The 27,578-nt window shown below is 40.2% G+C and overlaps 1 protein-coding gene across 1 annotated transcript in view; it reads left to right on the forward strand.

Moving 5' to 3' along the window:
• RELN (reelin) overlaps nt 1-27,578 on the forward strand; it is a 288,920-nt gene that overhangs the window by 225,523 nt on the left and 35,819 nt on the right. Inside the window, exons 31-44 of the mRNA XM_051610928.1 lie at nt 4,787-4,863; nt 6,369-6,527; nt 8,477-8,665; nt 8,901-9,174; nt 10,182-10,322; nt 10,416-10,593; nt 12,037-12,121; nt 13,542-13,724; nt 16,125-16,296; nt 16,379-16,481; nt 18,969-19,198; nt 21,924-22,144; nt 23,162-23,309; nt 26,661-26,919. Coding sequence (XP_051466888.1) covers nt 4,787-4,863; nt 6,369-6,527; nt 8,477-8,665; nt 8,901-9,174; nt 10,182-10,322; nt 10,416-10,593; nt 12,037-12,121; nt 13,542-13,724; nt 16,125-16,296; nt 16,379-16,481; nt 18,969-19,198; nt 21,924-22,144; nt 23,162-23,309; nt 26,661-26,919 — 2,419 coding nt within the window. The remainder of the gene's footprint in view (nt 1-4,786; nt 4,864-6,368; nt 6,528-8,476; nt 8,666-8,900; nt 9,175-10,181; nt 10,323-10,415; nt 10,594-12,036; nt 12,122-13,541; nt 13,725-16,124; nt 16,297-16,378; nt 16,482-18,968; nt 19,199-21,923; nt 22,145-23,161; nt 23,310-26,660; nt 26,920-27,578) is intronic.

The following is a 27,578-nucleotide window of genomic DNA, read 5'->3' on the forward strand; positions in this document are numbered from 1 at the left end:
CAAGAGTGTTAAATAATTGTTGCCTGATTTAATTTGTGGGTTCATTCAGCAAAGATTGGTGTACAAGTGCCTGCTGCCACTCTCCAGCTCAGACAAGGGTCTGCTCTTTGGGGCAGAATGGGTGCTGTGGGGTTGGGGATATCCTCAGCTGCTCCCCAACACTGAGCAGCACAGCATTAGCTGCCTTTCTTCTGTCCCCTGCATGTCTGACAAATTTTCCTCTGTCAAATATGTGAATTATTTATATAATTACCTAAATTACTTAATAATTAAATTAATTAATTGCTTGACAAATATGCTTTGGACAAATTCATGTTTGCACTGGAACTCTGGGAAGATCTGAGCATTTATTTTCTGTTCCACTGTCTTTTTAAATCTCGTATTATTAATCCTATGAAGCATAATATTGGAAGTAACCACATCATCAAGTCTATGTTAAAATGGTATTTTTGAGTTGTTCATTCTTTTCTGGATAAATCTTTTTATAAAAGAAAAGGATTTTCTTTAGCTTTAAGCTTACTTTGAAATCACTTTTAATGCCAGATATTCATATTTGTAGCTTTCTATTTTTAGAGAGTTTCAACCATTTAAAAAGCAAAAAGAAATTTTAAAATACTGAACAACACCCGTTCTTGATTTTTTTCATCTATAACTATTTCAATTTTGCATGAGAACGTGGCCATCTGATGTCTCAAAACTGCCTCAAGAATATAAGTGGCCAGAGGGACACCTGATAAGAGCAACTAAGACCCCTCTTCTGAGCATATGCTCACCATGTAAACTGCTCTCCTATTGCAACTTATCATTTTGTCAATATAAACCAGCACTTTTTTTTTTTTTATAAGCATCACAGTGAGCAGTTTAACTTCCATGAACAAGTCAAGTTTGACACCACATCTCTGGGCTGTTTTTAGGCAGAACAAAAGCATCAGTCAGCTCAAACACAAATGGGATTAATATCGATTTTTCAGTTGCTTCAGCCATGGGTGTGCTCAAGGGTAGGATCCATCTCATGCAGCTTGACCAGAACATGGGCTCCTTAGATTACAGCAATTACCACCAGCTGCTTTTATGCTCAAAGGAAAGAAGTAGCTGCTTCAAAAGGGTAATGCTACTCATCCTAAAATAGGGAAAGCTAAGGTCAGTGCTTTCTCTTCTGGAAGCATGAATTTTTTGTCATTAATTATAAGAGAATCTGGGTTGATCATGTAAGACTTAAGACATCTAGCCTTCAGTCACCTTGCTTAGAACAGGTGCATCCTACTTTAATGTTTGAGACCATCCGTAACACTAACTGGCTCTTTTTTCCTAGAAGCAAAGGACAGCCTAAGTTTGTGAGAGTGTGAAGGGTTAACTGAAAGACCTATACCCTAAAAAGAAAGTAATTCCTCAGCCCATTTTTTTTTTTTCCCCATTATTTGAGCTAAAATTAATGTCACTTGAAAGAGGAGATTAGAGGAAAGCACTTTTTCTTATTTTGGAATTACTTTTTGCATTCAATAATGCCTTGCATAAAATTCAGTTATCTTATTAGAGGTCATCTTAGACCCTGCACAATTATCTTTTATTTGTGCATGAGTTTTTTTGTTGGGGGTTTTGGTGACTGAATAAACCACAGGAAAATATGCCTTGAAAGACGTACCATTAGATATGGGGATTGAGGGTTGTGAATAGGGAGGCTGAAACTCCTGCAGTAGATGTTTAAGCTTCTTATTTTTCAGGTTAATAGTGTTTTTCCAGACCTTTTAAGATCTTGTTTCATTAAATCAGTCATGAAGGAGCAAAAAATAGAAAAACATTGCAAGACATTAAAGTTTTATTTTCATCCTGAATTCCTGCAGATCCACCTATGCATATTCCCTATCATCTTGCTTCAGTTACAGCTTCTCATATGTAAAATGTACATTTTATGTAAGGAATGTAAAAGACCCTTTTCCCCCTCACCCTTCTCTTCCCAGAGGAGTGGGATCTGTGGAGTCTCGGTGCTCCTGGTTAGTTCTGCTGCAAAGGGTTTGAGAATTGCCAGCCCAAGGTGCATGGTGCTGCTCGGGGGAGCAGCCCAAAGGGGCACTGCCAAACTCAGGTTTCAAGCTAAGAACATTTAAAACTTAAGCTTGCTCCCTGAAACCAAGGTTCATAAGCAAGACTCAATTGTTAGCATAGACCGTAAGTGCTATCATAATCTTAGCTTTGTCCTTTTGTCTCCTTATTCCTTTCATGGTTTATTACACTTTTTTTATAGACATTAGCAGAATGTCCCACAGCACTGAGAGCTGCAAGTGTCAAAATTTGTTTCATCCAGACCATTTTTTTGCTCCATACTGCAGAAAATCCCTTCCCTTTTGCATGGCCCAGCGCACCAAAGGCATAGTTTCACCAGTTCCATCCTCCTGACAACACAGTTACTGGATGCATTTTGGTTACTGATGAAATACTGCTTCCTGTTTTGATGGCCTCTCCCTCATGACACTCTTCACTGTTCAGCGAGAGCATTTGCACACAGTGCCTACCTGGCAGCTAGATAAAAAACATGGAATACTTTTTTTGTTTTTTTCCAAGTGGTGACATCTGGCTTGTTAGCTGACTTGGCTCCTGTCTGCATTACAGACTCAGTTGCTAATGACTGTGCAACCATCCCAGAGAGCTGCTCTAGGTCAAATGTTTACAGATCAGATGGGCTGATTCCCCCTTCTGCAGAAGGGGATTTTTTGTCCCTTGTTTTTGCTTTCTACCGGTCTTTACATTTGGCAAGCACAAAAGAAAATGTCATCATAGGACTGTAAATCTTTTCACCCCTGAGACGGCTGTCTAGTGTTTTATTGCCTGAATACTGTCTCAGACAGCAGCACTGCAGCAAACAATAGGACCTACCAGGCTAAACAGTGTAATACTGTCAACCTGTTTGTTCTTGAGCTATCTATCGGGTTATATTATGAATGAGACTCATGAGAATTATCTGGTTTGTCCTAGTCCCTGTGGATACACGAAAGATCTCACACAGGAGATACCAGTTGCAATAGCAGAACTGGAGTTAGGTGGAGTTTAGAATCAGAAGAGGATCGTGACAATGTGTATATAGTAGTGGATGAGGGCAACTGGAGTCCTAGCTGTGTTGTACCTGCTCTGGTTTTAGTTCTGTGGCTTATCTGTGATTTTACTGATGTCACTACAAATAAGAACCAAATCCCCTAAAGTGAAAAGAGTTATCCTTGTGGGGAGTTACTTGAGTGACAAATCAAGCTGTGTTTCTTCACACAGAGACACAAATCCACCTGGAAAATAAATTTTTAAAATAAAGAAGTTACCTACAAGCCATAGAATTTATGAACCCTGGTTTCCTTTATATTTGTGGGGTTTATTCCTCCAAAACCTCTGCGTGGCAATGACCTCATCCCTCCCTATGTGCTCCATGAGGACACCCCCAGCACAAGGGACAGGCAGTTGCTTCCCAAAAATACCACATCAGCGAGTACTCTGATAATTGTAACACAACAGGCAGGCACCATCCTAAGTCAAAAACTGGCTATGAAACAAGGAGAATGGCATCATCAACTTTCAGCATGCAAAAGCTCAGCATAGTTGTGAGTCCAGGTCACCCACTCTGCTCAGGTGCTGTTTCAGGTGTGCACTGCAGACAACCTGTGAAGAAGGCATAGATGAGGAGCTGATCACATTCTCAGTCATCTCAATGCTCTTTACACTAGTTATTTCTAGATAAGACTGAGCTCAATGTCAGAGACATTCAATTAAATTTGGTGAGTAAGCAGCGGACATTAATTAAAACCAATTGCTGTTATATAGCACAACAGTACACATCTAAGAGGAAATGTAAATTACTCTGGTATCACAAAGTCCCAATTAAAAATACCAGTTCAGCAAGAGTACCAGGGCATCACTGTAGATTGGGAAAAAAAATCAATGTTTTGGAGCACAAGGATGAGATAATTATTAATTCAAATATAGCTAGGTAGGAATGTTCCAGGCTTAGACAAAGTTCTGTCAATAAAACCAGCAACTCTGTCTCAAAGGGATGTTGCAGCTTTAGAAGGGTTGCAGAAAATTGTTGTGGGAAAAATGAAAGACATGGAAAAACTATCATGCAGAGACACACATGGAAAGGTTGCCATGGTTTACTGTGGAAAGGAGGAGAAGAAGGTAGTGTAGTGAAAAAAGCAACTGCTAAAGGGAAGCTTGCAAGGTAGGCAGATCAGAAACATTTTTTTCCTTGTCTCATGATGTGAGAACAAGAGGATGTTCAATGAAATAAAACGTGCACGCTCAAAATCACAGGGTCTGTTTCACAAAATGTCCCATGAACTCTTTTCACTGAAAATAATTTAAATCAAGAATTTAAGGACCAAAAAAAGGATCGGTGGTTTAGTGAGGATATAGCAATTTTACTAAAACTCTAATATTGTATTTTAAAGCTCAAACCAATTTTCAGTTACAAGAGGCCAGGGTAAGATGTGATGTAAGGAGCACATTTACCTGCTCTGGAGTTTTTGCATCTATGTGTGAAATAAGTAACTGTAAAAATCTGCTGCTCGGTCCAACAATAGATTTATTAGGCACAAGATCAATAAACCACATCACCACCTTCTCTCTGGGGTCCTCCACTGTTTACTATGCCAATGCTTGATTTCACTGGGAACATTACCTGATCAATAAACCTGGAATAATGACCTAAATAAAAATGCCACATTAGTTAAGAAAGGAGAGTTATCCTAACTGATCATGTGCTATCAGAAGATAATTACACTTCTCTTCTACCCTGATTTTTTAACAGGCTAGTTCAATTTTATATACAAATTGGAAGCAAGGCTATTGGTAACTCCTGCAGCAGACCAAGAGCCAGGAATGAAGGTAAAGTCTCTTTTCCTTATAATAAGCTTTTTTGTATTTTGGGTCTTCTAAAGTTGTTTTGCCTTTTACTGCCTTTACAAAATCAAAAAGATATTGTTTTATTGTAAACATAAATCAGTTACCTCTTCAGTTTTCAGAAATGGCACAGAAAACTATTTACTTTTGTTCCACGTTTGTATTTATACTTGTTTCCACTAAATCTAAGGCTGATTTAGCAATAGGAGTAAATTTGTCGGAGCTGTGACGGTTTAAGACACCATTTACAAGAAGTAATAGCTTTTATGAGACTGCTTGGTAGTGTGAGAGAACAGGTAAATTTACAAGTACAGAGGGCTTTCTTCAGGTCTGAAATAAAAGGAATAAAATTCAAGTTAGGCATAAAGTGGGCAACCTCCATTTCTGACCTGAAGTAGAATTGTGTGTGTGAAAACTTGTTCAGTTTCTCAACTGCACCAGTGGGTCTAACTAAAGATTGCCTTCCAACCCAAGCTGTTGCATGATTTACTTGAAATGCAAAATTATAAAGCTGCAGCCAAAGATGTATTTAGTCTAAAGAAATGAATCTCTCCCAGCTGTCTCTTCTCTTATTGTACCCACATGCTTAGAGTGATTGGGGCGAGAGCTGATAGTTGTATCTGGGAAGGCGTGGCAGTTCTGGGAGCAAGATCCCTGTGTAAAGTGGTCTAATTTCATGAAGACAGATCACTGACATCTGGTATATGAGAAAATCTAATTTTCCTCTCAGTATAAATAATTTGACATCAGTGGACTCCTAACATTTGGCATTTACATTGATACTGACTCTGAATTACCATCTTTCAGCACAGATTACACTGAGGGTTTGATTCTCCTCTCATTTGTACCAGCGTAAGACAGAAGAAAATCCATTATCTTTTAATGTACTCCAGTATAAAAGAGTTTTAAGAAAAGGAATAATTATAAGAAGTGCTTCTTTCTTGTATTATTCCCTGCAATGAGCTCATAAGTGACTTTATCATACTGTGTGTAAAATATGAAGACTATTTTAAATTACAGAAGTGGTACAATAGCTAACGTTTAAGGGTGCTTTGAGCATGCATAGGTATCATGAACACTGTGAACTACCCATATTGGGAACCCAGCTATCAGAATTTCAACTTAAGTGTTCCATACAAACTGCAAGGCTACCCATTGTGAAGTAAATACTGACTATATTAAGAAAGTCACATGATTACTTTGATTTCTGTGGTACAATCATTCGTTTCAGTGAGTTTGCAAAAGATTTGATCCTTTGAGTTTGGTGGATTCAAGAGAGATAACATGTGGCAGCTGGTGAGCCTATGACACCTTTGCAGTAGCACTTGGTCCAGAAAATGCTCCTGGATCAGGAAACACTAAAAGGGATGAGGAGATGCCAAAACTGGCACATGCTGAAGAGGACTCAGCAGCTCCTGCGAACCAGCTGAAGAGCTGCCCCCTTTGCTCTCTACCGTCACACTCACTGCCTTTCTTAATTTTAAATACAGGGCTTGTTGTTCAGTACACAAATGATAACGGGATCACCTGGCACTTGCTGCGAGAGCTGGACTTCATGTCATACCTGGAACCCCAGGTTGTTTCGATAGACCTACCTCGGGAGGCCAAAACCCCTGCCACCGCTTTCCGCTGGTGGCAGCCGCAGCACGGTAATAAGCAACATCACCCTAAACATTCATTGAGCGTGTCACTGCTTCTCATGGTCTGCAGAAACCTTATCTTACCAAAAATACAGTATGGGCAACAGCTTGGGTGCTGTAAGAGAACATTTAGGCTTTCCTCAGTCACACTGCAGACACTATTTTCATTCTAGCACCATGCAGAATAGTGGCCTTAAGAGTAAAATTGTTTAAGAGCTAAGTTTAAACCAAAAATGCTGAGAGATGATTCAGGAGAAAAAAGAAAAGTATTTTACACAGAAAAGCTTGAATAAGCTTAGAGGATTTACCTGAGTACAGAGTGACCTGGGATGCAAACTGGCCTACATATTTTATTTCATTTTTTGTCTCTTTTGGCAAGACAGGCATAACTTGGCCTTGAATCTGCCTACCTGGTGGCTCTCATCTCCCTGTTTTACATATCTCCACACTCCAAATGGGACCTCTGTCCACTGCCATTTCTGGTGTCCCATCACCCTGCTCCCCTGCTTTCTGCTGCACCTCCAAGGCCCACTCAGCCACTTCCCACATTCCCAGCTGAAAGGCAAACCCTAGTGCTGATGGATACCTACAGCTGCCTTCATGCCTTGTGCTGGAGCATGTTACCACTATTAAAAGTGTCCTAATTAAGTGTCTTGCCTTTGTGCAAGGCAGCAGCTCCTGGATCCCTGCAGGAAATAAAAGGTGATGTTCAGAAATATAGCAATGTGCATTTTAGCAGCAATTCCCTGGAGAGGAAAGCACACAGCTTACATTCAGGTAATTATGGTATGCTGCTTCTTGGATATAATTTATCATTTTGATGTCTCTTTTTTATTTGTACATTTTCTTACAATATATGTGCTGGAATTAATTGTTCTCCCTAGGCAAGGAAACAGACAAGGCAAGAGGGATGTGATTTAGTTAAGAAGCCAGTTCATTTGGGAAGAATGCTGAGCAGGAACTCGTGCACCACAGACCATCATTCTGCCACCATCATTTGCACTGTGAAGTGGTGCCATGTCAGACCTGTTGCTTCTTACCTGTCTCCTTCTGGTGGCTGCTTGCTCTAGGGCCACCTGGGTGACATCTGTCCCTTCTGACAGTGGTCACTCTAAGAGTACCTGATGGCAGTCTTGTAGCTCCCAGTCAGAGAGAGCCTTTATGCCTGGAAGTTCAAATACCATCTTCCATACCTGCACCCATAGGTGACAACCACTCCTGATTACAGATATTAGCTGCCTCATAGATTGTCCTTTGTCTGCCATAACAGTGCAGAGTGGCCCTATCAGCCATGCCCCATGTTCCTCATAGTGGCAAGACAAAAGTCCTGGCACATCACTGAGAGATCACAATTTACTGTCAATACTTGCTTTCTTCTCCTGTGAGAGCAGTGATTGTATGGTAAGATGGCATTTTCAGCATGCTGATTGAAAGGTGAATTGAAATGAAGGGCTGCAGAAATAAGCTAGAGATGACTGGGAACTGAGATGCCTGTAGGTTGGACAGCAGAAGAGAGGTTTCCAGAAAGGAGAAGGTGAAGAGCACTTCTGTGAATATCATCTGTATCAAAAGCCTTCAGCATTGTCCTTTGTGTATTATCTTCTTCCATACAAAAGGTACTTTGGGGTCTCAACAGAGGCCTTTCCAATTTAGTGGCAGGAAGGCTGTGGCCCATAAAATGAAAAGCCCCAATCTAGGGGCTCAGGGAGTGTCTCATTCAAACAGAAGGAGAGTGTATGATGATGAAGGCACTGAAGCTTGAGAAATGAAGAGGGAAATTCCTTGTCTGAAGTAGAAACCTACTCCAGAGTCCAGGTTGATCCTTGAGCAATGTTTTAGTCTTTTTTAATAGTGCTCAGTCTACATGACTGAGCACTGCTCACTGGGTGAATGCAGTATATGGGCATGAAAAATAATTAACAGGGACTCCACTAACCTTCCCATTTTGCTTTTTATAGGGAAGCATTCAGCTCAGTGGGCTTTGGATGATGTTCTCATAGGAATGAATGACAGCTCTCAAACTGGCTTCCAGGATAAATTTGATGGAACTGTGGATATACAAGCAAGCTGGTACAGAATACAAGGAGGTCAAGTAGACATCGACTGCCTGTCTATGGATACAGCTCTGATGTTCAGTGAAAACATTGGTATGTGTCACCAAGCATTGCTACATTTATATGCACCTATTGTATAATGTATGAGTCAAGTTTTTACAATATGGGAGGTATACACAAGTTCAAGTATATAGTAATCTGCAGGGGAGAGAAGGCTGAAAAAGTGAAGGTAAAAATATAGATAACAGATCTGAATGACAGTACTGGAAGTATATGCATAATGTACACTTTTTCTGGGTTGTTTTTTGTTGTTGTTCTCCTTTCCTAGGAAAACCTCGTTATGCAGAGACTTGGGATTTCCATGTATCAGCCTCCACTTTCTTGCAGTTCGAGCTGAGCATGGGTTGCAGCAAGCCATTCAGCAATTCCCATAGCATTCACCTGCAGTATTCTTTAAACAACGGGAGAGACTGGCACCTGGTGACAGAGGAGTGTGTCCCTCCAACCATCGGCTGTCAGCACTACACCGAGAGCTCCATCTACACTTCAGAAAGATTCCAAAACTGGAAGAGAATTACAGTCTACCTGCCACCTGCGACCAAGTTAGTGCTGTTCTCCTGACTGTTTGACATAGATTTTGTTGATCTAATTTAAGCAAACATCCCCCAGCTTGGGAATTCTCTGCAGGTCTTTTAAATTATTGAATGTGTGTTGTCACGCCATTGGAATTTTAAATTTCACTTCAAAATATTTCATCAGATATAACGTGAACTGCAAGAACTGAAGGAAGTAACAACTTTGGATGAGTGGATTCTAAAGTCTTGCATATAATCTATGACAGCAAGAATAGGAATGCTAAACCCAGCTCTTCTAACATTTACTTGATAAGAAGCAAGAATTAATGCCCTGACTCATCTTTTCATATAAAAGTATTTTCTGTCATTGCATATAAGTTGTCATCCAGCATTTAGGCATGTTAGTCATGGCATTCAGCAAATCAAAAGGCTTGTTACTGGATGTGGTGTCCTCCCTTTTGACCAGGAAAAGAGTTCTGTCTGCCTCCTAGTGATAGCACATGTTTATAAATGGATATGACAGGCCTGCTCGCATTCATTTCTCTGGATAAAACTATGCCATCATTTAGAAAGAACAGATGATGATCTGGAGAACTTTGTAGAGTAGGGGTGATGGTTGGAGTTGGTGATCCCAAGGGTCTTTTCCAACCTGAATAGTTCTGTGATTCTATGATCCTATATTGTTTACTATTATTCTGAATAGTTCTGTAATTCTTCAAAGCTGCCTACACATTTTCTCAGTAAATTTCAGCACTCAGAAAATATGGTGGTGAAAATGGACTCACAGTAATGCTCCAAAGAATATTTTTCACGAATATAATGATATCCTGTCAGTCTGAGGGAAATTCTCTCTGTGTTGTTCCAGGACCAGCTCCATAGCTGTTTGAACTAGAATATGACTCTCTTCCAAATACAGAGAGTCATGCATATTAATAAGATTTTCTTCTGAAGCCTATGGGATTTTCTTTATTATTTCACACTTGGTGGAGCAGATATTTTGAAGCACTGAATACATTTGCTCTGTTTTTTTCTAGCTCTCCCAGAACACGGTTCAGATGGATTCAGTACAACTATGCTTCTGGTGTTGATTCTTGGGCTATTGATAACGTGGTCCTAGCTACAGGGTGCCCCTGGATGTGCTCAGGCCATGGCATCTGTGATGCTGGTCGTTGTGTGTAAGTAGAAACTTACTTAACATGCTTCATAGAAAGGATGTTGTTTTATCTAGGCCAGATGGATAACACTTTTTCCTCCCAATTTGTTGCTAGGTGTGACAGAGGCTTTGGAGGTCCGTATTGTGTCCCTGTCATTCCTCTGCCATCTGTCCTGAAGGATGATTTCAACGGTAACTTGCATCCAGATCTTTGGCCTGAGGTCTACAGTGCTGAGAGGGGAAACCTGAATGGTGACACCATCAAGTCTGGAACAGCTCTCATTTTTAAAGGGGTCAGAGACTACTTATATTGAAAAAAATAATAAAACCCAGTAAAGTTAAAAACACCAAGCAAATTTCTTGCTTCCCCCATATGTTTATGTTAAAGACTGGGGACTAGAATTTGACTTTTTTTTGTGTTTATCTGCCCTAAATATGCACCATATTTGTCAGAGGGTTTTTTTGTGAACGAATGGCTTCCATCTGTTCATTGGCTATTACTGTCACTTGTAGTTTAAATTCCTTCTTAACTACCAAAGGCAAAGAATGAAACTCTGCAGCTCAGATTCTTGAGGCCAAGTGACTGGTTTGGAACCATAGTACATATTACAATCAATGGTGTTTGTGTCTTGAAATCCCCTGATTGGCTTTTGAGTATTTTGAATAATACAAATTAGTCAGCACTGTTTAATCAATGTTTATGTAGTTAGCCTGTGTTTTACTTAATTCTGTTGGTTTTAAGCTTTCTAGCTCTTTAAGGATTTTTTTGTTTGTTTTGCTTTGTTAATTGCAGGTTAAAAAAAAGGCCAGGAAATATAATATTTTCTGAACTTAGTTCTTCAACAAAACACATAAATAGAAAGGTTTTTGGTTCACACAAGCACACAAATTTTAAGCTCACACATAGTGAGCTTGACACTGTGACTTCAGGTGCCCCAAAAAAGCAAAGTTTAACAATTTTGGGTATAGAAATGAGTTATTTACAAGTAGTTCTTTGCAAAACTTTGACTCAATTCGACCTCTTTCAATAATCCCAATCACAAATCACAGCATGTGAGTTGTCTAAAACTTGGCTTGGTTGTTCCTGCAGGTTGTTCCCCTGGGGAAAGGGGTCTGAGCAAGGGGGAAGCTCTGAGAGGTGGAGTGTGCCAGATCTCTGCAGAACGGGGACTGGCTCAGGCCCCAGGATGCACAAAACGTTGAGCTCATCTACACAGATGGACAGGACCGTAGGGGTCACTCTGAGGTTTCCTGTCTGCTCCATTTCCATACTGCTCGAAGTCAGGTTGCCCCAGGATAAGATATTTGTATGAAATATTTTTAAGGCACAGAAAAGAGCTCCTAGAGAGCAGGCTTCCTGCCTGGAAATTAGGGTGCTTGGATACTATATAATTTGCCAGAAAAAAAAGAGTGTACTAGCTTGGACTCAATGGCTGAGTAAGTCAGTGCTCGCAGCTCAGATCACATCCCAGTGGTTCAGAGCATGAAGCTTTACCTGTGCCTGAACTGGATCATGTAGCTGTGCCTCTGGTGGTGACACACACCTATATCCCTTTCTATTACTGTGGCTAACTTTGCCAACACCATCACCATCCCCATTTTTTGCCTGGGAGAAGGTGTGAGACAGAAAACTACCTCTTTACTGCCACCAACAGTCAGATAAAATCCAAACAATAGCTGCAGAGCATCTTCAATAAGGGGAACTGTGATTCACACTGTGTATTCTGTATTTGCAGGAAGGACTGAGAATGCTTGTTTCAAGAGATCTAGATTGCACGAATACTGTGTACATCCAGTTTTCATTTAAATTTATTGCCAAAGGTAAGATAACTGTTGATTTCCTATTACTTCTCAAGCTTTCTTCGTACATAGGACTATCACAGAAAAGAATATGAATTTACATTTTCAGCTTCAGTGTGCATAATCACCAGTTCATGGCAGACAACATGGGAACTTGTTTGAGAACCTGCACTATCCCTGCCTTGTCACCAGCTTTCATGGCTGTCTGTGCAGCTTGTAAGAAAAAAGTAAACTGTGATGGTGCCAAAAACAGCACAGCTAGTACAATCTTTGACTAGAAGAGAACCAAAACAGCTCAAGACTTTTAAGATATTTTGCTGCATGTTGGGGGGAAAAAAAAATAATTTATCCGTTTTTTAGGTCATAAAATGGTGTCTATAGGAGATTATTTAAGGGATGGATAAATAACTACATGGTTTTTCATTCTCAAGCTTCAGTGCGCTGCATTAAAAGCTCTTGCCATTTGATTCTTCAGCAGATATCATGGAAATCACTTAAACTCCTTAATTCTATTTAATTGTGTATGAAGAATATTCAGACTCAGCAAGCCAAGTTTGCACATCGGTGTAACAAGCTTGAGACAGTTTCTCTAGTACAGATATTTTCAAGCCAGTGGTTTAGTCTTATTCTGCTCCAAGCCCTGCCATCTCCAGCTTTGCAAAATAATGTTATCCAAGTCAGGAGTGACACAGTGGAGAACCACTCACCTGGCTGAGTTTGAGTCACTCCCATACAGTCTCAGAAGTTTTTCCCAGCATTTCTTGTCGAACCAGCACTTCCAGGCTGAACTCTCAATGTGCAGAAACCCCTCTCCCTTTGGTGGAAGGTGGAACATGGTCATAGCTTCATATATTTAATAGTGGTGTTTAAGTATTATATGGAAAAGAGAGAAAACAATAACAGCCAAAACCAGAACATCCCTCAAAACAGTAGCATGCCCAATATTTCATGTTTGAAAGCAAAATCTTTGTGAAGATTTCTTTTACAAAGCTATGCCCTGGAAATATTTCTGTATGTGATCCTTGCCAAAAATTAAAACAAAAAATAATAAATACATTCTGAAAGGCAAGAATAGCCAAAGGCTCAAGGCTGGATTTTGACACTTGACCCACAGAAGGTAAAGCAGTGAAACTCCAGGAGAATTCTGTCTCATTAAATTTATATGATTTGTTAACCCTAGGCCTGGATCAAGGACTTAGTCACAACAAGCTCCCTAACGCTGAATGTAATGTGAATTTAGCCCCTAATTCATTGACATTTTGCAGAAAGACAAGCAAGGGAATGCAGAGGAAGGTGTATATGTACAATACACATAAAACATCTCAACAGTTTAAGTTGTTGTTAAAGGAAACCCATATTCTGTAAGAGTAATAAGTGGTTTTGAGCAAGTGCTTTTTAAAACTGGATTATAATGAACATAAATATATGCCCTGTGTTCCAGGCACCCCCGAGAGGTCTCATTCTATCCTGCTGCAATATTCTGTCAACGGTGGCATCATTTGGCACCTGATAGATGAGTTTTACTTCACTCAGTCTACAGATGTCCTCTTTATTAATGTTCCTCTGCCCTATGCAGCCCAAAGCAACGCGACACGGTTCAGGCTCTGGCAACCTTACAACAACGGTAAGGAAGAGACACCCATGGGACTCCAGGTCCACATTTGCACAGCTCTGCATCTGTAAGAGGCTATATTTTTTAACACTAGTGACTCTTAAATCATGTTTTAGTATATTTTAACCCCTTCAATTAAAATTATTGCAAGATTATATTTACTGTTCTTAGAAAGCTGCTGTGTGCTTGTAAGTGAAGGTACCTTAACGTGATACCCCTTGACTGTGCAGAAGACTTTGGTCCTGGAGGGACTGGAAGATCAAGTCACACCGATAAAGTTAACTTGACTCAGGTCCTTCTCGTTATTTTTAATGGGTCTGATTCTCATTTACACTGAGGCCCCATTAGAATGCACCAATTATACAAAAGTGTCCCAAGTGGAAAGGGGAACTGGGCCTACCTTGCTCAGAATTAACTAGGCATTAAAAACTCATTTAGAAAGAGTATGTAGTGAGCAGTTAATCTTTTGATTAAATTGTAAAGAACTGTAGAAAACCACAGGAGGAACACAGCTCATTCCTCCTGATTACAGGAGATGTGCCAGCTAAAGAAATGTCTCTTCTGCTCTCAAGTTTACTCTGAGCCCATCTCTTAGCAGGAGCTGACATTAAGGGCTCTAAAGGATTAGAGTGATCATTTAGACACGGTGATACAGCAACAATTTATTCCATGTAGGCAAATGCCTAGTTCACTTCTAACAAAAAAACCCAAATTGAAATGAGATACTAAGAATTCCCTCTCCTACCTCACAGATCTTCATATCTCCTCCCAGATATTGCTCTCACCTTCCCCTCTTCTCTGCCCTGCAGGCCTTTTTTGCAGTTTCATTTCCCCCTTCTTGAATACATTATTTGCAGAAGCACATCCAGCTTCCCTAATCAGCTCGGCCTTGGCCAAAGGCAGGGCTGGAATTGGAGCCCTGGGAGCTTCCAGCAGCTTCTCACAGGAGCCATCCCTGTGGTCCCCCATGCCACCAAAACCCTGCTGCAGTCCCCATAGCAAGAGGTCATTCAGAGTTTCCTTCTGTCTTGAAGAGCTCTTGTAAGGCAAACACAAGCTGCTCAGTGCAAGGAAAAAGGTGTAGAGTTAAGTCATCCTTCCAGCTGCCTGGGCTCTACAGCAGCTGCTCAGTTAGATGATTATTAATTAGATAAGAAATTGATGCTAGAGTTTCAAAGTAAATGTGATTAAACAAGATAATTATGCAATACAGATTTTTAACTCTTCAGTTTGCTTTGACTTCTACAATTTTTAGAGAAATTAAAGTTAATTCTGTAGGGTCAGGCTGCAGAACTGTATGGGGACTGTTTTCATGTGTCATGGTTTGGGACAACACGACAACAAAAGGAACAGCCCCATGGCCGCGCACTCAACTCCCCCCCACACACACTCTGGGATGAGGACAAAGCTCATGGGTTGAGACAAAGGACAAGGAGGGTTCTTCACGAATTAAGGTCCCGGGCAAAACAGACTCAACTTGGGGAAAAAGTAACAATTTAATTTCTCACTAATCAAACACACACAGGACACAGACAACACAAAGAGCAGAGCTTGCATATGTTACCCCACCCCTTCCTTTTTTCCCGGGCCCAAATCACTTTGTTCCCGGTTTCTCTCCCTCCTTCCCCCCAGCGGCACAGGGGGACAGGGGATGGGGTTTAGAGTCAGTTCACAGGCTGCTGGTTCTTGCCACTCCTTCCTCCTCAGGAAGAAGGATTCCTCACCATCCTTCCCTGCTTCCCCACAGAGTCCCTCCCATGGGAGAGAGTCCTCCACAAACCTCTCCTTCATGAGTCCTTCCCACGAGGTCCGGAGCTGCTCCAGCCTGGGCTTCCCGCAGAGTCACAGGCTCCTTCGGGAACAAACTCCCCTGGCACCGGGGTCTTCCAAAGCTCCATAATGAGAGTCCACAGGCAGCAAATCCTCTGGCCACAGTTCACCCCTCCTGGTGCCTTCAGGGAATGTTCCACCACGTTCCTCCACGAGTGCAGGGGGACAGCTGCCATCTCGCCATGGGTTGCAGGGAAACTTCTGCTTGGGCACCTTTTTCCCCCTCTTTCTCACCAACCGCCAGCACAGCTCTCCTTCCCCAGCACTGCTCTTCTCCCCTAAGTCTTTCTCTGCTCAGGTGTTACATCAGTTCTTTCGTATGTTAATCACTGAGGCACATCTATTGTCCCTCTAACCGGCTCTTTGGCTGGTTTTGGAGCAGGGGGAGCTTCTCAGCTTCTTGACAGAGCCACTTCTGTGGCCCTTCCCGAGCCACCAAAAAACCTTTCAAACAAAAGCAGAACAACATGGAAGATTAAAATAGTGCAGCTGCACTTCTAGCACCCTTTAGCACTCCATGTAATCCATGAATACTGTTCTGTTCTATTAGGTCTTAACAGGAATGTTCCTCTTTTCTTCTAGGCAAAAAAGAAGAAATTTGGATTATTGATGACTTCATTATTGATGGAAATAACCTAAAGAATCCTATAATCCTTTTGGATACATTTGACTTTGGTCCCAAAGAGGACAACTGGTTTTTCTACCCTGGTGGAAACATTGGGCTTTATTGCCCATATTCCTCTAAAGGAGCCCCGTAAGCATCTTTCAGCAATAAATGAAAAAGAAGTGACTGTCTAATATACTGATTCTGAAACACTCCTTTCCTCTTTATACAGGGAAGAAGATTCAGCTATGGTATTTGTTTCCAATGAAGTTGGAGAACACTCCATTACAACAAGGGACCTGAGTGTAAATGAAAACACTATAATCCAATTTGAGGTACTTGTCCTCAGAAAGTTATTTTGCCTTTTGTTTATAGAGTTCTGTTCTTTCAGGTTCTGCTCTTTGGTGTATTTGCCCAGGTGCTATGATTGCCAAATAGAGAAGCCTGCCTAATTTCCCCTGTCATTGCTTTGATATTACTTTCTCTCGTGTGGGTGTATAGTGAAGCTTTTAATAAACAGATAAGGGAAATGTCTGCCTCAAAGTCTTCTACTTGCCTAAATTACTACTTTGTCCCTGTCTATATACTTGCACTGACAGCATTAAAGCCCATGTTGGAGAGTCACCACTGGCAGACAAGGTGATGAGCAAAATATAGTGAGAGCCCAGATTGCCACTTCACAGCCTGCTCAGGATGAGGGTGCAGCATTTCTATGAGTTAACCCAGTGAAGAGTTACAACTTCATCTGTGACATTATAAATTAGTTTTTCCTACCTACTGGCTTATCTGCACTGTTGTACTTTCTCAGAGAGCCAAGGTCCCCTTTTCCTTTTGCTACTGCCCATGCTTCCATAGACACTCTAGAGGAAGCTGTTCTTTGGCCATGATGGCCTGAACTCCTCCCATTATAGGGAGTTACCTGAAGCTCATAAATAAGGAACATATTTTTTGTACTTCTTGTATAGTCAGTGGAAAAAGGCACCCCAGTGACAACACATAGTCTAAGCTAAGATGTGTTTCTGTTTTATCCCAAAATCTAAAATATGCATCAGCTAGGGCAGCTATTGATGGGGGTAACCATTTAGCCTAGTATGTATTTAGTTGAGAGAGGTCATCATATTATGATAAAGAAATTGTAAAAGAATCTTTCATGTAAATTCCTAGGCTGCTTCTAACAAAAATGTAGCATGCTATAGCATTAAACAACAACTGATACCACTTTATAAAAAATTACTAAAATGATACTGAGGGTTTTCCAAGAAAACTAGGTTTAGCTGTGTAGTCATGCACACTTCAGTTTGCCATGTTACTAATTCATAAATTATTGAATGCAAACCATTTTCTGTTTTAAAATATAGATTACAGCCTGTAGAACAAAAATATTTTCGGTCATTGTAAGATATTCGTAAGTCTTCAGAGCATTAACTTCATAAAATCTACTTGCTTACTTCCATATGTGGTAAGAACATTGTTTGCAGCTCATGTTTTTGAAGACATTAGTATAAATGAAAAAGTTATGCATAATGCAGTAAAGTTTCTGTCTCAAGAGTCAAAACCTATATTGGGTCAAGCACCTCTCTAAGCTTCCAGATGAGTAGACAACCCTTCTTTCTAGTCAAGTGTAAGTTGATGGGACTTATATGCACTGAAGAGTGATGAAGTAATTTGAATGTAAGATACATTTTCAACATTCGTGTACAGTTCTAAGTATTACTGGGTTTAGGAGGTAGATTTTCATTACAGAGCAGCATGTTAGAAAGACACATATTTTCCACTACCATATGTAAAAAACCCAAAATGTTTTATAGTTTTAGCACAGGCTTTGTATTTCATTGAAAATGGGTTTTTATTTATTGCATGATAAATATTGTACATCTTATTTTATATGACAGAGTAATCCTGTAAGGTAACTAATTCTTGTTTTATATAAGCAATTTGAAACTAAAAGAACATCTTAATATCCATGTGAAAGAAAAGCAGAGTAATTTGCACTGGATGCATGCAGAAAATATGTCTTAAGGCATCTCAGAATCTGTACAAAACATCATTTTATATTTTTTTTCAGTTATAGAATTGTTGTTTATGTAGCTTTTCTGCCTTTTCTACTGAGCTTTACATCAGGATTCTTGTAAGAACAGCCTGAAAAGTTTGACACTGCCAAACTATGTTTTGGTGTGACATTGAATCTAAATCCGATCCAGCTATTAGACACTTTTAATGCTGTCTCCTAGGGCTTTGCTGCTATATGTGAGCAAATGGATAGTAAGCATGAAAGCTGAAGAATGTATTGAAGTGATACAGAACACACTCTGTGGCATAAGCTTTTTTTTGATTTTTCTGGAGGTGTAACATAACAGAGGACCATAGCACAGCCCAGCAGTTTAACAAAAAGTTTGCACATTTTGTTTTAATATTTCTGCTTTTAAAAATGCATGTTTTTTGGTGATGTGACTACTCCAGAACCTGCCAGAGGACTGCAAGACCTGATGCGTTTCTCCAGCAATGTTAGCATCTCTCCTTTGAAACTTTGTCTAATTAAGTTCATGGTTTTCTCTTAGTTGAAGTAGTTAGGGATTTCATATTACATCCATTTTATGGTAAGCCAGAGTGTGGTATGCCCATGGGCATACCACATGCACTGTGCAAAAGTTCATGTGCATGTCCTGAGTACATCATCCCAGTTGTTAAAATTCTCAAATCACCATTTTCCTGGACTAAACAAATACTGTACCAATTGGGGGAGGCTGACTAAGGCAAAGAATGATTAACAGTCCCACAGCCTGCCCTTTGTCAGCTTCTGCCTTTCATGTTTTGGCCCCCAGATCAATATTGGCTGCACCACTGATAGCTCCTCTGCTGACCCAGTCAAGCTGGAGTTCTCACGAGATCTGGGGGCAACCTGGCACCTGCTGCTCCCCTTGTGCTACAGCAGCAGCAGCCACCTCAGCTCCCTGTGCTCCACTGAACATCACCCAAGTAGCACTTACTACGCAGGCACCACCCAGGGCTGGAGAAGGGAGGTCATTCACTTTGGAAGACTGCACCTCTGTGGGTAAGTGTCTAGCTCCTGTTCCCACCCAGCTGCTTGTTGGTTTGGTTTTATATTTTGTTTTCCATCCAAAATGTTCCCCAAGTGTGAGAGTGGTCCATAAGAGCACACCAGATGAGCAGTTTTACTCTGTTTTTTGCCCTGAATGACAATTAGTGTTCAGTTGATTCCCAAAAATATATTGTGCCTAACGCTAACATAGAATAACCACAGGAAATTTCCTATTTATCCATATATCTAATTGGTTACGTTTTTATGGAAGTATGTTGCATAGTAAAATGAATGCAAATCTGACTATCTTTAAAGTTCCTTCAATGCTCTTTACTGCAGTGCCTTAGCCATTTGAATTCATCAAGGATATTCTTGCATTAAACTTGACATGCATTAAAAACATGCATTAAGATGTGAGCTAGTGTAAACTTGATTCTACTTCAGTGTAAGGAAATGGATGTATCTAAACAGTTGAGGTCTCTTTTAATTGCAAAGTTCTCTGCTTCTAAGAAATTAACTGCTGCAGTCACTCAGGAACTTGAGGTTTGTGGTACAAACGAGTTTGAATGCTAACAGACATAGCATAGAAAAATACTGTGTGCTAGCAGACTTAATAATATGTAGTTTTCAGAGTAGAAACAGTACAGTTTACTTTTTCAGGGAAAACTGCCATCTAGCATCAGCTCAATTTATGTAAAAGGTCACATCATTAAGGATTAAACTGTAACAAGTATGAATGAAAATGAGCTAATGCAACTGTGAGACTTTATGAGTCTATCCAACTATGGGACTATTTATGAAACTTATGCTTGCAATTGGCCCTCCACTAAAAAATGGCCCCAGATGTGCCTTTGAAAATAAGAAAGACCTGTGTAAGAGATGAGAACAAAGTTTGGAAAGCCTGAATGTTTCATAGTTTAGGACAAAGTTTAAATTTTAAACTTGAATTTCCTGGTTTATGACAGTTAACACTTCAGCATAGAGTAGGTAACCATCTCTTGCAGCAGCTCATTTGTCCTTCTGGTTTTGCCCAAAATAATTATTTGACCCTTTACCCAACTACAAATACATCCCTCCAAATGAAAGACTTGACTATGCAGACTCCTGCTTCATTTAAAACTTCCAGGTATTTTTATTTAATCCTCTGTTCCTGAGTGTTTCTTACCTGTCTGCCTACCTTCCCTCCTGTTCCTTCCTTAACATGCCAGGCCAGAAGCCAATTGCTGACAGCCAGCCAAACCCAGCAGTGCAGAGCAGCTTCCACAGGGCATCTGGTACCATGAAATTGCTAGACCAAACAGCTGAAGGGGGATTTTCTCCACCAGAACCCACTGGAATGACAAGAAAAAAACTCCAAACCTGGTTTCTTGTGTAATTCTAAAAAAAACACCAGCTTTTTCATCCCCAATGCATCAAGTGATTATATTTGAATTAAGATGAAGACAATTTTTGTTATTTCCACTATGTATGTTATTTTGGAAATTATGATATGTTCTCAGCAAAAGCCCAGAGCCTCTTGAGTCAATAAAGAATCCCCCACCCACTTCAGCAAGACCACTATTTCACTCTCTGCTTCAGAGACATGTCATGCCTTCACCCATGCCTGAGAGAAGGAGCTGATGTGCCTCAGGGGTGGAATGAATCCTGCCCATTGAGCTCCTCTGAAGAGGAACTTACAACACCCACAACCTCACACTCATGTCCTTCCCCTCAGGGAGCATTAAAATCAATGTCTTGACTTCCAGCAGAACTTTGGTTATTGGGTATCTTTCTTGAAAATGTTGGTAGTGTCCCCACCCATCAGCTATCCCTTGGCACCTGAATTCCCTCATAGAAATGCCTTTTTAGCAAAACAAGGCAAAAAAAACTTTTCAGCTACCTATGCTATTGATTCACCTGCTGCATTGAGCTATCTCTGACAAGACTCATTAAACATGCAATAACATTAAGTGCTTTCCCTTTCTCACTCTTCTTGGTTTCAGTCCTTCTTTAAAACATTTTCTCATTGGGGAACAAAATTTGTCTCTCAAGTGTTTTTCTTCTGTTCGGTTTGTTTTCCTTCCTTCCCCAGCTGGTTCTTCTTTACATGCAGAATTAATGCAAGCAGCACTTAGGAAGCAAATTAAAAATGACAGGACAGCACGCAAAGGAGAATATAGTTTAAATTAACAACTTGCAGTATCAGTGTTGTTTAAGATTCAGCCACCTGAAAGCAAGCTGAATACCTGGTGACATGGGAGAGGATGTTTTCTTTCTGTGTCACAGAAGGTGAGATCCTACCACCCCAGTTCCACAGGTGGTCTCCCTAGGGGTAGGACAGCAGCCTAAAGTAGGATCTCACTCTCCAGGAGAGGGTGAAAATGACCCACTTTGGCCCAGACATTATGCCAAAGTGGAAGGAAGTCCATCAGGCCATGGCCATTCATCTTCCCCATGAACAACAGAGAGAACAGTGGTTAGCTTTCAGTTCCTATTTTCAAGTCCATCATTCAGTTTTTGGTATTACAACTAAGGGATAATGTTATTTTTATTTCTTTTTGTAGTTGGGTTGAATGTGAGCATAAAGAGGCATGAGGTACTGAAGGAATTAGATCTAGCAGTCAGTTTCTAGAATTAAGCTATGTATCAAGTCAATTCCAACAGAAAGAATACTATATATGCATATTTTGGGATATATACAAAATACAAAGAAGATGGAACTGTTATTTAAAGTAAGTACACTTTACACCTTTTCCAGGCTGGCAAGATTCCGATGGTACCAAGGATTTTACCCTGCTGGATCCCAGCCAGTGACTTGGGCTGTTGACAACGTGTACATCGGCCCACAGTGCGAGGAGATGTGCAACGGGCATGGAAGCTGTATCAATGGGACAAAGTGCATCTGTGACCCTGGGTACTCTGGGCCAACCTGCAAAATAAGTACCAAGAACCCTGACTTCCTTAAGGATGATTTTGAAGGTATCTCTTTTTGAAGGGGGAGTCTGAGTTCTGCCAGTCCATCTTAGTAGAACCTAGGGTTGAAGAGATGAAACAGCAAAGTCTTCTTCACCCTTGCATGCTTCTATATTTTATTTATGCTGTGGGGGTGTTTCTATGAACCAAGTAGTTTAGGTGTCTTTCTTAAAAACAGTCTGTAAATGTCTGATAGCTTTCAGTTGTCTGGTTTGGAGTGTCTGACTCTTTCTGAAGTTGTTAATGCTGGCATACAAAATCTTCACTGAAATAGAATTTCATTAAACTCTATATGTAGAAAATAATTTTAGCAGAAAATGGTGGTTTAATGGTAATTTGATGTTAGCACAGTCAGAGCACATGCAAGGTAAACAACAGAGGCTTTAAGGTTGTGTTGTTTGTCACTACAAGGGAAATCTAAGTGGCCTTAATAAAGCAAACATGGTTTCAGAGCAGACCGTGTGTGTCAGCAGTGAGGGCAGCTGCCTGGCAGGCACAGCAGACCCCAAGACAGCGATGCTAGGGAGGAGCTCCAAGCCTCATGCTTGCCTGGGTGCATGTAGCATCCATACACACCACTCTAAAACCACACCCTAGCAAGCATGGCAAGAGGAGCAAGTTTGGAATAAAGCAACACCTGTGAGCCACAATCATCCCTTCACAGGTGCTGCTGTTCATTTTCAATTTTGCCAGCCCCTCCTTGCATGCATGCTAACACATGCCACACAACATTTCTTTATACACCTGGGTATTTTTTTTTTGTTGACTTAAGAAAAATGAAGAAAAGTGGAAAATCCTGGGACTCACTGGAGACTTAAGATCCCAGATTTCATACTTCTGGGTTTATTTTGTTAATTTTGGTTTTATTCATGGTTGTTTTCTAGAAAACATTGCATTGGAAACATTCAATGTTTCTTCACTCTGCTTATGATGCTTAATTTAGCTCTTTTCCTCTAGAAATGGTACTTTTGCAGTAGGAGCACTTCAGAATAAACCATAAATAAATATTTACTGTGTATTCAGGTCAGCTGGAGTCAGACAGATTCCTTCTTGTGAGTGGTGGAAAGCCATCAAGAAAATGTGGTATCATGTCTGGAGGAAACAACCTTTTCTTTAATGAGGAAGGCTTACGTATGCTGATGACTCGAGACCTAGATTTGTCACAAGCCAGGTAACACAATTTCAAAGTTCTTTCCAGATTTCACCGAAGAAATAATATACTGAAGAATAATACATAAGTGATACTTCTGTGGTAAAGGCAAGATGATATATTCTGTGGTCCTCACTCTAGCAAATGCTCAATTTTAACCACTGTTACCTTTTAAATTAAATTTAACTTTAATTTTAATGGGATTAATCATTTAAATGTTACTTTCTTCCTTGAACTCCAGGATCTGATGTTAGACCTTCAGTAGTTTATGCAAGTTTTTATTTCTATAAATGCATAATGTCAGATAAATTGATTGCATGTCACATGCTCTGCTTGTGTTACAGGTTATTGTATTATGAACCACTGCTAAAATAGAAGTATCTGCTGCGAGTGTAACTCTTACATTCTTCATCTCATAATTCTTTCATTTCTGAACCTTACTTTCTTCTTATTGTGCACATTTGTTTCCAGTAACTCACTGAGAGATTCTCATCAAGCTGTTACCAGCTGTACTGAGCATAGCGACTGAAAAACAAGTATTTTTAATGTATTTAGAGATTATGCTGTGTCATTGCAGCCTGTAGAGGAGATATTTGATGAGTGAGACATGCTAAGCAAACTACATTAAAAAAATTTACACTAATACAAATTAAACCACATCCTAATTGTGTGCATGCTAACAAATAGGCATTGTTTTCTAATTTATTCAGTATCTTAGCTTATATCCTTATATTATTACTTTGGAGAGATTGCATTTTCTTTGAGACGTTTTTAAGACTGATCTCCTGTAAACACCCTACTCCTCTCTAATATTCTGGGGGAAACACTTTAGGCACTTTATCTCTTTTGACTTGTCATCATTAGCATTGACTCTTTAAATAATGGTTTAATTGCAGAGCCTTGTAGTCAATAGAGATGCTTAATTTCTAACCATTATATTTTTAGATAAGCAATTAGTAAACCCTGAGTGAGGTGTAATATTAGAATTTGTACTGAACTTGTGAGATTACTCACAGCAAACTCTTTTCAGCAATTGGTAAACACAAATATCAATACTCCACTAATTTCATTTTCTGGATGGTTCTAAAATAAAAAGATTGTTCAACAAAATAAATGAGAGATCTTGTAAGTTGCTCTATTAGGCTAAATGACATGTTTTCCTTATCGCTCCTGTTCAAAGAACTGTCATTTATCTCCATGATAGTCTGTAGCTGGATTTGCATATATTGACCTCAAGGTGTTACGTGGAGATAAATTACTTCTGTCTTAGTAAAAAGAAAACAAAGCAGTACATTTAATTTCTTGTGTATGCTTATGAAAACTAACGATTATCAACAAATAACTGTATATTCTTTTCTGAACAGCCAGGCAGACTGCAGCAGCACTGCTGGGGGCTGCTCTTTAGCAACCTAAAGTAATTGCAGTGGGGTTTTCTTAATTTCCAGGCTGACTCTATCAGCCACCTGCAAAGCACACCAGATCTAGCTGTGACAGAGACATGCTGAGTTCTGCACAGGACTTGGGGAAAGGTTTCAGTTTATGCCAGGAATGATGAGTACCAGCTTTTCTAGTAGATATTGTTAACGGTACTAGACTCAGTAGTCACATTAAAACCTCCCCTTTTCTTATGAGGAGATGCCCTGGGGGACACAGGCAAGCAGGGGTGTCTGTTGGTGCTGCAAGCCAGGCTCAACACTTGGGGATTGAAATCGAGTAGATGTTTCCGTCCACTACCCACTGCCACGACATCTGTATATTAAAGAATTTAACACAGGGAACAGTATTTTGCCGTCATGGTGATACTAGTAGCTGAAGCTGCACAACATGACAAATCAGTAAGGACAGAATATTTTAGGTATCACAACTGACCAAATCCTTTCAATTCTGAATTGCTAGAAGAATATCCATATGTTTTAGTGTTGCTAGATCTACAAGAAAACTGCTTTTCCATTTCAAAATAGGCAGAGCCTTTGCAAAGTACCTGTGGGATGAAGAGATATTGAAAATTACTTAACCTTTTTTCATCTGCTAGACATTGTGTTACCTGCATTTGAGTTACTGTATTAGTAAAAATTCAGATGAAAGAATAGAAATCCACAGGGAGTAGATTCCACAGAGACAAGGTCACCTGGGCTTATTTCCTTTGAATTATGTGGCGAATGTTTGAGTCAATCTGAGAAGGCACAAAGACTTGCCAGCAGTGAATCCAATCCATTATAGCTGGTATGTTGATCCATGAGGGTCCCCAGTGCTCCTTTACAGCACAAGCAATATGTTATGTCTGAGACATGGAGTTGGATATAATCTATAGCAAAAGAAGTTATATATAGTAGCAAGAGAAACTGCAAGTCGCAGCAAGGAATAGAATTAATTGACTTGCTGGTCTGGTGCTTTATTGAAGCTTTGTCTGCCCAGAACCTCTGCAGCCTCCACTCCCAGCAGATCTACCTGCAGATCAAACCAGAACAAGACTTTTGATGCAGAACTTCTTTTGCACTGTTTTGTTTCACCATGAGCTAGTCAGCACTAACGTAGTAACAATTTGAACAGATATGACACTCTAAAGCTGTGCAAAAAGCTGTGCAAACATGAATTAATACTTGTAATATCCCTGTGAGGCTGATAGGTAAATAAAGTTACAGCAGTGGTTCCCTCCACTCCAAGTGCCTAGAAGAGCTATTTACGAGCATCAGCTAAGGGGAAGAATTCTGCTGTTTGATACAAGCCTATTGTGCTGCTTTGCAGAAGGCAATTAAATAGGGGATAAAAGCACTGGTGTCCCTGGGTGCCTGGGGCTGGCTTCAGGGAAGCAGGCACATTTAAGCGATGTGATTTAGAAAAATTTCCCAGGCTGACTAAATGGACAAAATGATCCCTGAAAGTGAAACGTGCTTTGTTCTCCTCTCCAGATTTTCTCTAGTTCATGCCAATGGAAAATTGGGATGCTTATTTTGAATTTAAGCGTTTCAGCAAATTCCTAGCCAATTACAATCTACTTACAGGACCATTGCTTTTCTGCCACTAAAATCTGTACTCACAGGCTACAGGGATAAAAATTTCACCCAGGATTATGTTTCTGATATTTGCAACACCATCTGCTACACCAAAAACAGCTCAAAACATAAATGACCAGCTTTGTTCAGCCTCTTCTGCCTGGCAAACAACCACACAGGCAAAATGAATTTTTGCCATCCCGCCTGTCTGTCTACTTCTGTTCTTGAAGCTTTGAAAAGGAAATCATAAGATCTCCTAAAAGCTGACTTACAGCAAGAAATCATGGGGCTAGTGAATAGGCAAACACCAAGTCCCTCTAGTTGGTTATTTAGGATGTTGCAGAGAAGAAAGCTTTCCAGTGATTTCTCCCCCTGTTAGATTTGTGCAGTTCTTCATGAGACTGGGATGTGGCAAGGGGGTGCCAGACCCCAGGAGCCAGCCTGTGCTGCTCCAGTATTCGCTCAACGGGGGCCTCACCTGGAGCCTTCTCCAGGAGTTCCTCTTCAGTAACTCCAGCAATGTGGGTCGATATGTTGCCCTGGAAATTCCCTTGAAGGCCCGTTCCAGCTCCACTCGGCTTCGCTGGTGGCAACCGTCTGAGAATGGGCATTTCTACAGTCCCTGGGTAATCGATCAGGTAAGGAATCCTCCGGGTTAGTATTTTAATACAATTTCAGACTGGTTTCAGTCTCAGTGTTTCCCTTTTGTTGGTATATGTCATTTCACTCACTCAAGGAAAAATGCTTTGTATAAAGATATTCCAGAATTATGATAATGAAGCAAAATAATAGAGCACAATTACCTTTTGCTAATCTTGTGGGTTTGATGTACCGTTTCCACACGGGATACTGAACACCCATTTTGGAGCTCAAGAAGTATTTTATACATAGGTAGAGCCACAGGTTTACATTACAGAAAGTCTTACCATGGAACAGGCAAGTCTGAGTTCAGACTTCAAAATCTTTCATTTAAATCTGTCCAAATATGTAGAATGTAACAGGAAAAACTATAGGAAAATTTCAATCTTTATCTATCTTCTAATTCTGAAAACAAAGTTTTGTTTCACATTTGGGATTCACTTCTATAAAGATTATTATATTGCTTTGTGTGACTTAGTATATGTCTCAAGAAAATCCACTAATATGATTGTACTCAAGTAGTGTTATTAGGCTGTCCAAGATCAATTTCTTAAATATTTATTAATGTTTTTTAAAGCAGCTAGTTCAGGTCCATCGGAAAAATCCAGAGACCACACAACGTTTAGTTCTGTGGTTACAAAATTTTCCTTCTCTTTCC

Source organism: Apus apus, chromosome 1 (genome assembly GCF_020740795.1).
Source record: "Apus apus isolate bApuApu2 chromosome 1, bApuApu2.pri.cur, whole genome shotgun sequence".
Taxonomy (NCBI): domain Eukaryota; kingdom Metazoa; phylum Chordata; class Aves; order Apodiformes; family Apodidae; genus Apus; species Apus apus.